The following is a 12,900-nucleotide window of genomic DNA, read 5'->3' on the forward strand; positions in this document are numbered from 1 at the left end:
AGGAGCTGAGGGTCTCAGCAGACCTTGGTTCAGATATGTGGAGCAGAACACCTGAACGCTGCTTCATGTTTAGTTGTGACTCTGGGAACAGGAAGTAGACCGGTCCAGACCACCTCAGGGGTCGGGATGGTTCATCAGGTAGCAGCAGATCAGATGTGTTTTGGCTCTAAACCATTCAGTGCTTTATGAACCAACAGCAGGACTTTAAAGTCAGTTCTCTGTTGGACAGGAAGTCAGTGCAAAGACCTCAGACCTGGACTGATGTGATCCTCTTCCTGGTCTTAGTGAGGATCAGCTGCAGCGTTCTGATTGACTTGTTCCAGAGACCTGTAAACACTCCGTTACAGGAGTCCAGTCTGCTGAAGATGAATCCTGCTGAGACATGAGTCCTCTAGTCCTTGATGTGGTCTTCAGGTGATAGGAGGCTGATGATGTCATAGTCTTGATATGCTGTTCAGGTTGAGGTCTGAGTCCAGAACTACTCCTAGATCTCTGGCTTGGTTTGTGGTTTCTAACATCAGTGATTGAAGCTGAGCGCTGACTTTCAATCAAAAACAATGACTTCTGTTTGATCTTTGTTTGATGAAGAACGTTCTGGTTCCTCCAGTTGTTGATGTGTTCAGTGCATTCACCTCGTACGGGATTATAGTCCTCTGTGATAGAGTTGTGTGGATGTGTGTGTCGTCTGCATAGTTATGGTAACACACTCTGTTGTTGAGCCGGTGGAAGCATGTAGACGTGGAACAGAAGAGGACTCAGTGTGGAACCTTGGGGAACACCACATGTCCTTCAGTCAGCTCTGACGTGTGATGAGCTGCAGACACAAAGTGTTCTCGGTCCTTCAAGTAGGATTCAAACCAGCTGAGATCTGTGCCAGAGAGCTTCTTTCAATTATTTTACTTCAAAGTGTGAGGTTTGATATCGTCATCTAAACGAGCCTTCAGCAGAGGTTTAATAACGGCAGCTCGTCCTGAGAGAAGAGATGTTTCCAGTCAAAGATCAGAGGTCTAGGACCATAACAACCTGGTCCTAGAGTAGTTCAGCTGACCTCTAACATTGAGCCCTGGTTCTGATCCGGTTCTGTTCCCGTGGTTCTTATACAGACCATAATAATCTTGAATTTGTTAAGGAGACTGGAGGACTCCATCGTACCGGCAGAATGTGTGTGTTCATTTTGGATCTATTAGACCCTCTCCAGACCCTGGCCCGTCTCTGTGTGCTGTGTTCAGGTGTACTGGAACTCCCTGTCCAGGACCTACTGGGTCCACTGGCACATGGTGGAGATCCTGGGGAGCGGCAGCAGCAGTCAGGCTGAGAAGGAGACTCAGGAGAAGGCGTCGACCCTGACGGAGACTCTCAAACTCACCGCGGGTAAGATCTGAACCCACCTGAAGAGTCCACCTGTCTGGACCTGACCTCAGGAGGTGAACCCGTTTCTTCTTCTGGTCCCTCAGTGAGTCAGACGTTCTTCTCCAAGCCCCCCGGTGGTCTCTACTCCCTGCCCTACCTGTCCGAGGGTCTGCACCTGGAGACGCCGGCTCTGAGTCGGGCCGAGTGGTGGGAGATCCTCTTCTTCATCAAGAAGCTGGAGCTCAAACAGCAGCAGGAGGTCCACGGCGTCCTGCTGCAGAGCCTCGACGACCAGGTGAGGAAACACGAGGCCAAGGAGCATGCTGGGAAACTGAAGCTCTCGTCTTTGTTTCTGGAGTCTGGTTCTAATTCTCTCCCGTCTGTTTGTAAAACACTGTCTTCTGTGTTTGTCTGTCTGTCCTGAAGGAGGCGGAGCTTGACGATTCGTCCCTGATTGGTCTGTCTGTCCCCGAAGACGTGGCTAAGAAGCTGCTTCACTACCTGAAGCAGAAGCTGCCGTCGTCGTGTCTGAGCGACCTGCTGTGTTCTCACACCTTCTCCAAACACTACCTGAGGAGAGGAGGACGAAGTCTGGAGGACGAAGAGCTGCTGGGTGAGGACACAGAGAGACGTCTCTGTTTATATATAAAGCAGTGAGGACACAGAGAGACGTCTCTGTTTATATATAAAGCAGTGAGGACACAGAGAGACGTCTCTGTTTATATATAAAGCAGTGAGGACACACTGAGACGTCTCTGTTTATATATAAAGCAGTGAGGACACACTGAGACGTCTCTGTTTATATATAAAGCAGTGATATATAGAGATGACTCTGACTGTGCTTTGTTTCCAGCTGAAAGCTCTCTAGGTTCGTCCGGTCTGGGAGGAGGTGGAGGTGGTGGAGGTGGAGGTGGAGGAGGACAGATCTCCTCCTCTTCGTCATCAGCCTCCTCTTCCTCAGCGATGGGCTCCGTCTCCAAGAAGGCAAAGAAGGAACCTCCTGCTGATTCAGGCTGTGGCAGCCCGGAGCCGGAGAGCGAGCTGCCCTCAGAGGACGACAGCGTCTACCCTGAAGACCTGGAGGACAAGATGAAAGGTAAGGAGGCTCCTGAGATCAATACATATGTTGATTAAGGGACCGTCTGGTGACCTGCTGTCCCGTCCTCGCCTGCAGTGTTCAACAACCCTCGGGTCCAGGGTAAGAAGACGGTGCTGGAGAAGCTGGGGGAGGTGGTGGACGTCCTGAAGAAGGGGGGGTCGGGCTCAGACCAGGTCCAGCAGCTGGCCGCCGTGCTCTTCGTCACCAGGCTGCTGGAGGAGAAGGGGGTCCAGGAGAAGAACTCCATGAGGAGCGACTCCGCCCAGACCATACGGTGAGAATCCATTACAGAGACGGGGCCCATCGGTAGAACACTCCAGGAAATACACAGAGCCGGAGGGTAATGGACGGTATCTCTGGGTACCAAAGTCCAGTCCGATGCTCAGTGTTGGTGTTTGTCCGTCCCCCCTCAGGGACAAGGTGCTGAAGCTGCTGGTGGAGCTGCTGGGCTCGTCCGCCAAAGACCTGGTGGTCAGCACGCTGAGACTCACCCACCTTCTCATGCTGAAGTACGAGTGGAGGGTCTCCTTCGCCACCGAGGGCGGAGTCAAAGCCGTCCTGTGCTGTATGCAGGAGTTCTCCACCGTCACTCGCATCCAGCAGCTGGCACTCGCGGTGAGACCTCGTTCCTCATCTCTACTCGAGTCTAAGTGGAGAGAAACGTGCGTTAAAGGTCTACGTTTGATGTTGTTGTCAGACTCTGAAGGTGATCTCTGGAGCCAGTAAACACGACCTGCACAGCGGCGGCAGCAGCAGCCTCCCGCTCTCCGAGTCCGGCACTCAGATGATGCTGGAGATCTTCGCCAGCATCGGCTCGGCCACGCCCGAAGGCTCCAAGGGCCTGCTGGGAGCCGTCCCGACCGCCATCGACCTCATGCTGCAGACTAAAGGGTAAGTTGCCGCCGTCGGCTCCCTTTCGATGAATCCCCCTTTTGACTGATTCGCAGTCCTCCTCTGCTCTCCAGCTGCCTGCTGTCGGTGCGTAGCGGCCTGCTGGTGGTCATCATGCTCATCTCCAACCATAAGAGTCTGGCGGAGCAGCTGGTGTCCGCCGGCGTCACCTCCGTCCTGAAGAAGTGTCTCACTCTGTCCAGTGCAGAGACCATGCTGGCCATCATCGCCCTCAACCACATCTCCATGGTGCACAAGCTGGAGAGCAAAGGTCAGTCACGTGACCTCACAGTCAACTGTATCTCTATCTGAACCAGTCTCCGTGTAGTCCTGATCCTCTATATGAACAAGCATCAGGGAGAAGATGGTCTGTTTCTACATAGTTCAACTCTTTCAGCTCAGACTCCAGCGGGGAGCTCAGCTCCAGGAGCAGAGCTTCTCCTCTCTGCTGGAGACCCAGGACGTATTGCTGGACCCGCTGGAGGGAAGGAAGTCACAGAAGAACCAGGACTGAGAGGGTCAGACTGTCAGACCTGCTGCAGTAACATGAGAGGCTTTCTTTAGTCCACAGGGGGCAACAGAACCAACACTATGTCATGTGTTGATTTAATAATCCCAACCATTTCCACGTCCGTCATATTGACACCAGATATTTAATTGTATATGATCTTTAATCCGTTCTTCTTCTTCTGTGGTGCTCAGAGAGTTGTGAGCAGCTGGACTTTAAGGACACGGAGCTGCAGATGTTGGTGGTGAGTCTGAAGGAGCTGACGGCCACTAAGGACGTGATCCAGACTCTGGAGCAGCTGCTGTGTGACGACGCCGCTCAGCTGGAGGAGCGCAGCCAGGTACCGGTCCACTTATTGATCCATTCATGTTCAGGGGTATTGATCCGATCGGTGACGTTGATTTTATCGCCTCATGTTGATGATGTCGTCATCTCAGGTAACTCACAGTCGGGACACTTATCAGGATCTGGTCCGTCTGATGGAGCAGCACCGAGCCGACCGGGCCGTCCAGCTGTCCATCCTCAGGTACCTGTGACCTCCGACCCGACCCGACCCGACGACGATGTGGAGCTTGTCTGATTGGCTGTTTGTGTCTCCTGCAGGATCCTGAACAAGTTCCTAGACAACTACCAGGAGGACATGCTGCCGTGGCACGAGAGCATCGAGCCCTGCCTGTCCTCCATGACGGCCTTCATCAGCGACAGAGAGGTGGGTTCAGACCAGGAGGAGGAGGAGGAGGAGGAGGAGGAGGAGGAGGAGGAGGAGGAGGAGGAGGAGGAGGAGGAGGAGGAGGAGGAGGAGGAGGAGGAGGAGGAGGAGGAGGAGGAGGAGGAGGAGGAGGAGGAGGAGGAGGAGGAGGAGGAGGAGGCGCCTCCGCCGCCGGGTTCTACGCTAACCCCCCCTTGTGATTGGTTGTTTCTAGGTGGTCCAGCTGTTCATCCGCTTCCTGTACCGGCTGGCGTCCCTGAACAAGGACTACACGGTGGTGATGTGTCGCCTGGGGACCAGAGAGGCTCTGGTTAAAGTTCTGGACAAACACAGCACCAACCTGCTGCTGGTCACCGAGCTCAGAGACCTCATCGCCGACTGTGAGAAGTACGCCAGCCTCTACAAGAAGATGACCACCAGCGTGCTGGCCGGATGCATCCAGGTACGCAGAATACAATCTGACCTGGAAGGAACCACGATTCATCGTCGCCCGCAGAGAGCCTCTAAGGTTGATCAGGACTGTGCTTCCTGTCAGCTGGTGCTGGAAGTTTAAATATAAGAATATTTAAGTTGATCTAGAGTTTAAATATATTATATATAATAATCTGAAGACATAAACATGAAGAATATTTAAATGAATCTGAAGATGAATCCATACTTCCTGTCAGCTGGTGTTGGGTCAGATTGAGGAGCATCGTCGCAGCCATCAGCCGATCAACATCCCGTTCTTCGACGTGTTCCTCAGGAACCTCTGCCAAGGTCGGTTCACAGTCAACCATCCATCTTTTTTTCTCACTCAACATCCGATAAAGTCGTAAATGCTGTAATTTAAAATGAAGATAACGTGCTGTGTTCAGGCTCCAGCGTGGAGCTCAAGGAGGACAAGTGCTGGGAGAAGGTGGAGGTTTCATCCAATCACCATCGAGCTAACAAGCTGACCGACAAGAACCCCAAAACCTACTGGGAGTCCAACGGCTGCACCGGCTCACACTTCATCAACATCTACATGCACAAAGGAGTCGTCATCAGGTACAAGAGGCTGAGATCTGAACACATGTTCTCCATCTGCTCAGAAAACAACGGGATATCTGCAGTTTAAACATGGAGAATGTTTAAGTTAATCTGGAGTTTAAACATGAAGAATGTTTAAATTAATCTGGAGTTTAAACATGAAGAATGTTTAAATTAATCTGGAGTTTAAACATGAAGAATGTTTAAATTAATCTGGAGTTTAAATATGGAGAATAGTTAAATTAATCTGGAGTTTAAACATGGAGAATATTTAAGTTAAGCTGGAGTTTAAATATGGAGAATATTTAAGTTAATCTGGAGTTTAAACATGAAGAATGTTTAAATTAATCTGGAGTTTAAATATGGAGAATAGTTAAATTAATCTGGAGTTTAAATATGGAGAATATTTAAGTTAATCTGCAGTTTAAACATGGAGAATATTTAAGTTAATCTGCAGTTTAAATATGGAGAATGTTTAAGTTAATCTGGAGTTTAAATATGGAGAATATTTAAATTAATCTGGAGTTTAAATATGGAGAATAGTTAAATTAATCTGGAGTTTAAATATGGAGAATATTTAAGTTAATCTGGAGTTTAAACATGAAGAATGTTTAAATTAATCTGGAGTTTAAATATGGAGAATATTTAAGTTCATCTAAAGTTTAAACATGGAGAATATTTAAGTTAATCTGGAGTTTAAATATGGAGAATGTTTAAGTTAATCTGGAGTTTAAACATGAAGAATGTTTAAATTAATCTGGAGTTTAAATATGGAGAATGTTTAAGTTAATCTGGAGTTTAAATATGGAGAATATTTAAATTAATCTGGAGTTTAAATATGGAGAATATTTAAGTTCATCTAAAGTTTAAACATGGAGAATATTTAAGTTAATCTGGAGTTTAAATATGGAGAATTTTTAAGTTAATCTGGAGTTTAAACATGAAGAATGTTTAAATTAATCTGGAGTTTAAATATGGAGAATATTTAAATTAATCTGGAGTTTAAATATGGAGAATATTTAAGTTCATCTAAAGTTTAAACATGGAGAATATTTAAGTTAATCTGGAGTTTAAACCCCGATTCAGCAGGATTATGAACCTTTGATGTGTGTTTAGACAACTGGCCGTCCAGGTGGCCAGCGAGGACTCGAGCTACATGCCGGCCCGGGTCCTGGTTCTGGGAGGAGACGACCCGACCAACATCAACACAGAACTGAACACGGTGAGCCTCCTCTCTGATGAAGGCTGTCTGTGGTGACTTCACCCCAAAACTCACCTGTGTTTGTTTATGTTTATACGCAGGTGAATGTGACTCCGTCGGCCAGTCGGGTGGTTCTCCTGGAGAACATGACCAGGTTCTGGTCCATCATCCAGATCAGGGTCAAAAGATGTCAGCAGGTTTGTACTGACTCCCTCCCTCCCGTCTACTGGCTCCTCCCTCCCATCTTCTGGCTCCTCCCTCCTATCTACTGGCTCCTCCCTCCTCTCTCTGACAGGGTGGTATCGATACTCGGGTCCACGGTTTCGAGGTTCTGGGTCCGAAGCCGACGTTCTGGCCGGTGTTCAAGGAGCAGCTGTGTTGTAGAACTTACCTGTTCTACAGCACCAAGGCCCACACCTGGTGTCAAGAGGTGATGGAGGACAAGACGCAGCTGCTGCAGCTCTTCAACAAGTAAATACTTCAATACTGTAATAATGCAGTAAATACACAGTTATAACTTATAACTGCTAATGTAATAACACTGTTACAACTGTAGTAAACCTGAACCAGCCCTAACTATAAACCTGAACCAGTCCTAACTATAAACCTGAACCAGCCCTAACTATAAACCTGAACCAGTCCTAACTATAGACCTGAACCAGCCCTAACTATAGACCTGAACCAGTCCTAACTATAGACCTGAACCAGCCCTAACTATAGACCTGAACCAGTCCTAACTATAGACCTGAACCAGCCCTAACTATAGACCTGAACCAGTCCTAACTATAGACCTGAACCAGCCCTAACTATAAACCTGAACCAGTCCTAACTATAGACCTGAACCAGCCCTAACTATAGACCTGAACCAGTCCTAACTATAAACCTGAACCAGTCCTAACTATAAACCTGAACCAGTCCTAACTATAGACCTGAACCAGTCCTAACTATAAACCTGAACCAGTCCTAACTATAGACCTGAACCAGTCCTAACTATAAACCTGAACCAGTCCTAACTATAAACCTGAACCAGTCCTAACTATAGACCTGAACCAGTCCTAACTATAAACCTGAACCAGTCCTAACTATAAACCTGAACCAGTCCTAACTATAGACCTGAACCAGTCCTAACTATAAACCTGAACCAGTCCTAACTATAAACCTGAACCAGTCCTAACTATAGACCTGAACCAGCCCTAACTATAGACCTGAACCAGTCCTAACTATAGACCTGAACCAGCCCTAACTATAGACCTGAACCAGTCCTAACTATAGACCTGAACCAGCCCTAACTATAGACCTGAACCAGTCCTAACTATAGACCTGAACCAGCCCTAACTATAAACCTGAACCAGTCCTAACTATAGACCTGAACCAGCCCTAACTATAGACCTGAACCAGTCCTAACTATAAACCTGAACCAGTCCTAACTATAAACCTGAACCAGTCCTAACTATAGACCTGAACCAGTCCTAACTATAAACCTGAACCAGTCCTAACTATAGACCTGAACCAGTCCTAACTATAAACCTGAACCAGTCCTAACTATAAACCTGAACCAGTCCTAACTATAGACCTGAACCAGTCCTAACTATAAACCTGAACCAGTCCTAACTATAAACCTGAACCAGTCCTAACTATAGACCTGAACCAGTCCTAACTATAAACCTGAACCAGTCCTAACTATAAACCTGAACCAGTCCTAACTATAGACCTGAACCAGTCCTAACTATAAACCTGAACCAGCTCTAACTATAAACCTCATCCCGCCCCGACCGTAATAACACTCTGTGTGTACTGTAATAACACTCTGCTGATACTACTGCTGTTACACGCTGTGTTCAGACTGAACAGCGCTCTGAGACACGAGCAGATGTTTGCTGATCGTTTCCTGCCGGACCCCGAGGCTTCTGAAGCTCTGGGTCGGACCTGCTGGGAGGCTCTGATCACTCCCATCGTCCACAGCATCACTCTGTCAGGTACACACACACACACACACACACACACACACACACACACACACACACACACACACACACACACACACACACACACACACAGCATCACTCTGTCAGGTACACACACACACACACACACACACACACACACACACACACCATCACTCTGTCAGGTACACACACACACACACACACACACACACACACACACACACCATCACTCTGTCAGGTACACACACACACACACACACACAGCATCACTCTGTCAGGTACACACACACACACACACACACACACACACAGCATCACTCTGTCAGGTGTACACACACACACACACACACACACACACACACTAATGTCCTCATAACGACGTCTGAACTTGGTCCCCACAAAGATGGCTCTACCAGCTCACGCACACACTCTCTCTGTGTTTACCCAGAATCCTCAGCGGCCAGCCCCTTGTCCTGGCTGCTCAGTGAGTACCTGGGTAACGCCGAGTCCACCCGGCGCTGTAAAAGCCGGGCGGCCATCTTTAACTCCAGAGTGAGGCGCCTCACACACCTGCTGGTCCACGTGGACACCAGCCGGCTGGACGGGGAGGAGCTCAAACCGCCGGTCAAATCAAGTGAGTCCGCTGTGAACGGCTGAGGCGTGACATCACAGTGACATCACAGTGACATCACAATAACCATGAAGAGTGTCTAAAGAGTTTATTCTGTTTTCAGAAGGTCTGAACCGAAGCAAAGAGCTGAAGAGTGAGTACCGTCAGAGGTCTGCTGTTTGTTTACTCTGTTCTGTCCTCACGGTCCACATGAGGACAGGAAGTCGCCCCCTGATGTTTCACAATAAAGGCTGAGTTAAACACTCATGAAGTAAAGTACTAGAAATACTCCTCTAGCATTAGATTACTGCTGCTGATGCATTCATGAAATGCAGGATTTTACAGTTGTAGCAGGTTGAACTACTTCATTTAGTGTTGAAACATCTTTTCTGTGTAAAATCTCAATTAGTAAAGAAACTAAAGTAACAAACTGTCAGTACAAAAATAATAATGATTAAATATGTGAATGAGAGCAATCTGCTCTGAAGGGACTGAACACATTCTGCTTCTTTCAAAACAAACCTGAAGTCATCTTCTTTCAGTTTTGCACCGCTCTTATTTTGACGGGCTGACTTCCTGTTTCTCATCAGAAGGAACAGAACAGAGACTGCACCGCTTTCTCTTTTTATCTCTTTAAAGATTTGAATTCAACGATGACGAGCTGCATCAAGGATTTCTTTTCTGTTTTTTAACATTTGCGTTGCAGACGGTAAAGAGGGTAAGAACAAAGAAACGCTGTCCTCCTCTTCCTCCTCCTCGTCCTCCTCAGCCAGGCCCAGAGTGAAGAGCAGCAGCAGCATCGCGGGCATCGCTCTCTGCTGGCAGGGAGTGGTACAGCGCCAGGTAACGCTCAGACCAGACACACACACACACACACACACACACACACACACACACACACACACACACACACACACACACACACACACACACACACACACACACACACACACACACACACACACACACACACACACACACACACACACACACACCTGGTCTCTGTCCCCTCAGGTGAAGAGGTTCCTGGAGTCCAGCTGCAGTCTGCCGGACTTCGTGGAGCGGTACCGGACTCTGTACCTCCGGCTGAAGAACGCCATGGAGGAGCTGTTCGGTCAGCAGACCGCGTTCGTCCTCGCTCTCAGACACGGATTCTCCTCCGCCCTGCTGCAGCTGTCCATCCTCAGAGCCATGCACGTGAGTCAGACAGACATCTTTCATTTCTGGACTGTGTGTGTGTGTCTCTGTATAACTGTGTGTGTGTGTGTCTCTCAGGTGAGTGAGCGTTTCTCTCAGTACATCGACGTCACCATCCAGGTGAGCGGCTCTTCTTCGGGCAGCGCGGAGACTCTGGAGCGTCTGCAGCAGTTCTTGGAGCCGATGCTCTTCCTGTCGGGTCTGGAGCTCGCCAACACCTTCGAGCACTTCTACAGGTGTGGACGCCGCCACGCCGAACCGCCGCCGGTCCTACAGCGCCGCCGGTTTGTCGACTAATCCCTCTGCTCTGTCTCTCAGGTACTACCTGGGCGACCGGCTGCTGGCTCAGGGGAACGTGTGGCTGGAGAGCGCCGTGATCGATCAGATCGGCAGCTGCTTCCCGAGTCGGTTCCCTCAGCAGATGTTGAAGAACCTGAGCGAGTCGGCGGAGCTGCAGCAGGAGTTCCACCTGTATCGCCTGCAGCAGCTGGATCGATGCCTGCAGGAGCACGACCAGGTCGGCAAGAAACCCACACTACCTTCTCCGGTTGTTTTGGTTCAACGTGTTTGAGTTGACGTGACACTGAAACATGTGTCTGACTTCCTGTTTGATCCTGTTTTTCCTTTTGTTGTTTCTGCAGATGATGGAGGAGGAGTGGGCGGAGTCAGAGGAGGAGGCGGAGGTCCAGGTTCTGGTTCTGTCTCCACGCTGCTGGGCCGTGTCCTCGCTCTGCTTCCTGGACGAACCCACAAAACAGTTTCCAGACGAACTCTGCTCCTACCTGAACCAGTTCACCCAGTTCTACACTCACAGTCAGTAACCAGTTCACCCAGTCAGTAACCAGTTCACCCAGTCAGTAACCAGTTCACCCAGTCAGTAACCAGTTCACCCAGTCAGTAACCAGTTCACCCAGTTCTACACTCACAGTCAGTAACCAGTTCACCCAGTCAGTAACCAGTTCACCCAGTCAGTAACCAGTTCAGTAACCAGTTCACCCAGTCAGTAACCAGTTCACCCAGTCAGTAACCAGTTCACCCAGTCAGTAACCAGTTCAGTAACCAGTTCACCCAGTCAGTAACCAGTTCACCCAGTCAGTAACCAGTTCACTCAGTCAGTAACCAGTTCACCCAGTCAGTAACCAGTTCACCCAGTCAGTAACCAGTTCACCCAGTCAGTAACCAGTTCACTCAGTCAGTAACCAGTTCACCCAGTCAGTAACCAGTTCACCCAGTCAGTAACCAGTTCACCCAGTCAGTAACCAGTTCACTCAGTCAGTAACCAGTTCACTCAGTCAGTAACCAGTTCACCCAGTCAGTAACCAGTTCACCCAGTATGACCAGTGTGATGTGTGTCTCCAGGTCAGTCCATGTTCGGTCTCAGTCACTGGAAGCCTCGTCGTCTCCAGTGGACTTGGCTCGGTCACGCTGAGCTTCAGTTTGGCTGCTGGAAGCTTCACGTCTCCACTCTGCAGATGTTCATCCTGCTGCAGCTCAACAGCCAACAGGTGACACGTGATACCATGTATTATACCATGTGTTGTACGATATATGATGCGATATATTATACGATATGTTGCACGATGTATTATACAATGTATTGTACGATATGTTGCACGATGTATTATACGTATTCACTGACCGTGGGCTCTCTGATGTCTAACATGATATAACCTGTGTGTGGTGGTGCGTTCACTGACCGTGGGCTCTCTGATGTCTAACATGATATAACCTGTGTGTGGTGGTGCGTTCACTGTCCGTGGGCTCTCTGATGTCTAACATGATATAACCTGTGTGTGGTGGTGCGTTCACTGACCGTGGGCTCTCTACAGGAGGTTCCGGTGGAGGCTCTGCTCCAGGCCACCAGCCTATCAGCTGCCGTCCTGCTTCACGCTCTGCTGCCTCTCATCGGTGACGGAGGACCTCTGACCTGCAGCCAGCCTGAGGAGCCTCTCCAGGGTCAGACTCCTCATGACCTCTGACATCCTCTTCATCCTCATCCTCCTCCCTGACTCACCCTCCCCCGTCTGCTCTCAGGTGTCTTGCAGGTGAACCAGCAGGCGGCGTCTCTCAGTGTGGACGGCGTCCCGTTATCCGTCCAGCTGCTGCCCAGACAGACGTACCTGAACGTGAACGAGGACGCCTCCGGCACGCTGGAGAGGAAGAGGAACTACATCTACTGTCTGATCGTCCACATCATGAAGCGGGAGAAGGAGATGCACATCGACAACCTCGTCTTCAAGGTTGGTGTTTCCCCCAAAGCATCATGGGAAGTGTAGTTCCAAAGCTCTATGACCATGTTTCATGTTGAATTATACGATACATTATGTGATACAATACGATATATTATGTGATACGATACGATACATTATGTGATACAA

General features: G+C 49.1%; 1 protein-coding gene across 2 annotated transcripts in view; it reads left to right on the top strand.

The window, feature by feature from the left end:
• The window catches only part of cul9 (cullin 9), a 30,682-nt gene that overhangs the window by 5,358 nt on the left and 12,424 nt on the right, over positions 1 to 12,900 (top strand). The window contains exons 5-32 of one of the 2 annotated variants that reach the window (XM_079169180.1): positions 1,230 to 1,371; positions 1,455 to 1,645; positions 1,777 to 1,963; positions 2,204 to 2,446; positions 2,525 to 2,723; positions 2,863 to 3,064; positions 3,147 to 3,340; positions 3,415 to 3,611; positions 4,043 to 4,188; positions 4,286 to 4,374; positions 4,452 to 4,557; positions 4,772 to 4,999; positions 5,226 to 5,316; positions 5,397 to 5,586; positions 6,685 to 6,790; positions 6,871 to 6,966; positions 7,065 to 7,240; positions 8,612 to 8,745; positions 9,164 to 9,349; positions 9,450 to 9,479; positions 10,032 to 10,168; positions 10,340 to 10,522; positions 10,601 to 10,758; positions 10,841 to 11,039; positions 11,164 to 11,335; positions 11,882 to 12,027; positions 12,352 to 12,478; positions 12,557 to 12,762. In XM_079169180.1, the coding sequence (XP_079025306.1) occupies positions 1,230 to 1,371; positions 1,455 to 1,645; positions 1,777 to 1,963; positions 2,204 to 2,446; positions 2,525 to 2,723; positions 2,863 to 3,064; positions 3,147 to 3,340; positions 3,415 to 3,611; positions 4,043 to 4,188; positions 4,286 to 4,374; positions 4,452 to 4,557; positions 4,772 to 4,999; positions 5,226 to 5,316; positions 5,397 to 5,586; positions 6,685 to 6,790; positions 6,871 to 6,966; positions 7,065 to 7,240; positions 8,612 to 8,745; positions 9,164 to 9,349; positions 9,450 to 9,479; positions 10,032 to 10,168; positions 10,340 to 10,522; positions 10,601 to 10,758; positions 10,841 to 11,039; positions 11,164 to 11,335; positions 11,882 to 12,027; positions 12,352 to 12,478; positions 12,557 to 12,762 (4,461 nt within the window). The remainder of the gene's footprint in view (positions 1 to 1,229; positions 1,372 to 1,454; positions 1,646 to 1,776; positions 1,964 to 2,203; positions 2,447 to 2,524; positions 2,724 to 2,862; positions 3,065 to 3,146; positions 3,341 to 3,414; positions 3,612 to 4,042; positions 4,189 to 4,285; positions 4,375 to 4,451; positions 4,558 to 4,771; positions 5,000 to 5,225; positions 5,317 to 5,396; positions 5,587 to 6,684; positions 6,791 to 6,870; positions 6,967 to 7,064; positions 7,241 to 8,611; positions 8,746 to 9,163; positions 9,350 to 9,449; positions 9,480 to 10,031; positions 10,169 to 10,339; positions 10,523 to 10,600; positions 10,759 to 10,840; positions 11,040 to 11,163; positions 11,336 to 11,881; positions 12,028 to 12,351; positions 12,479 to 12,556; positions 12,763 to 12,900) is intronic. The other variant, XM_079169181.1, reaches the window with a different exon arrangement.

This window comes from Pholis gunnellus, assembly GCF_910591455.1.
Source record: "Pholis gunnellus genome assembly, chromosome: 11".
NCBI lineage: Eukaryota > Metazoa > Chordata > Actinopteri > Perciformes > Pholidae > Pholis > Pholis gunnellus.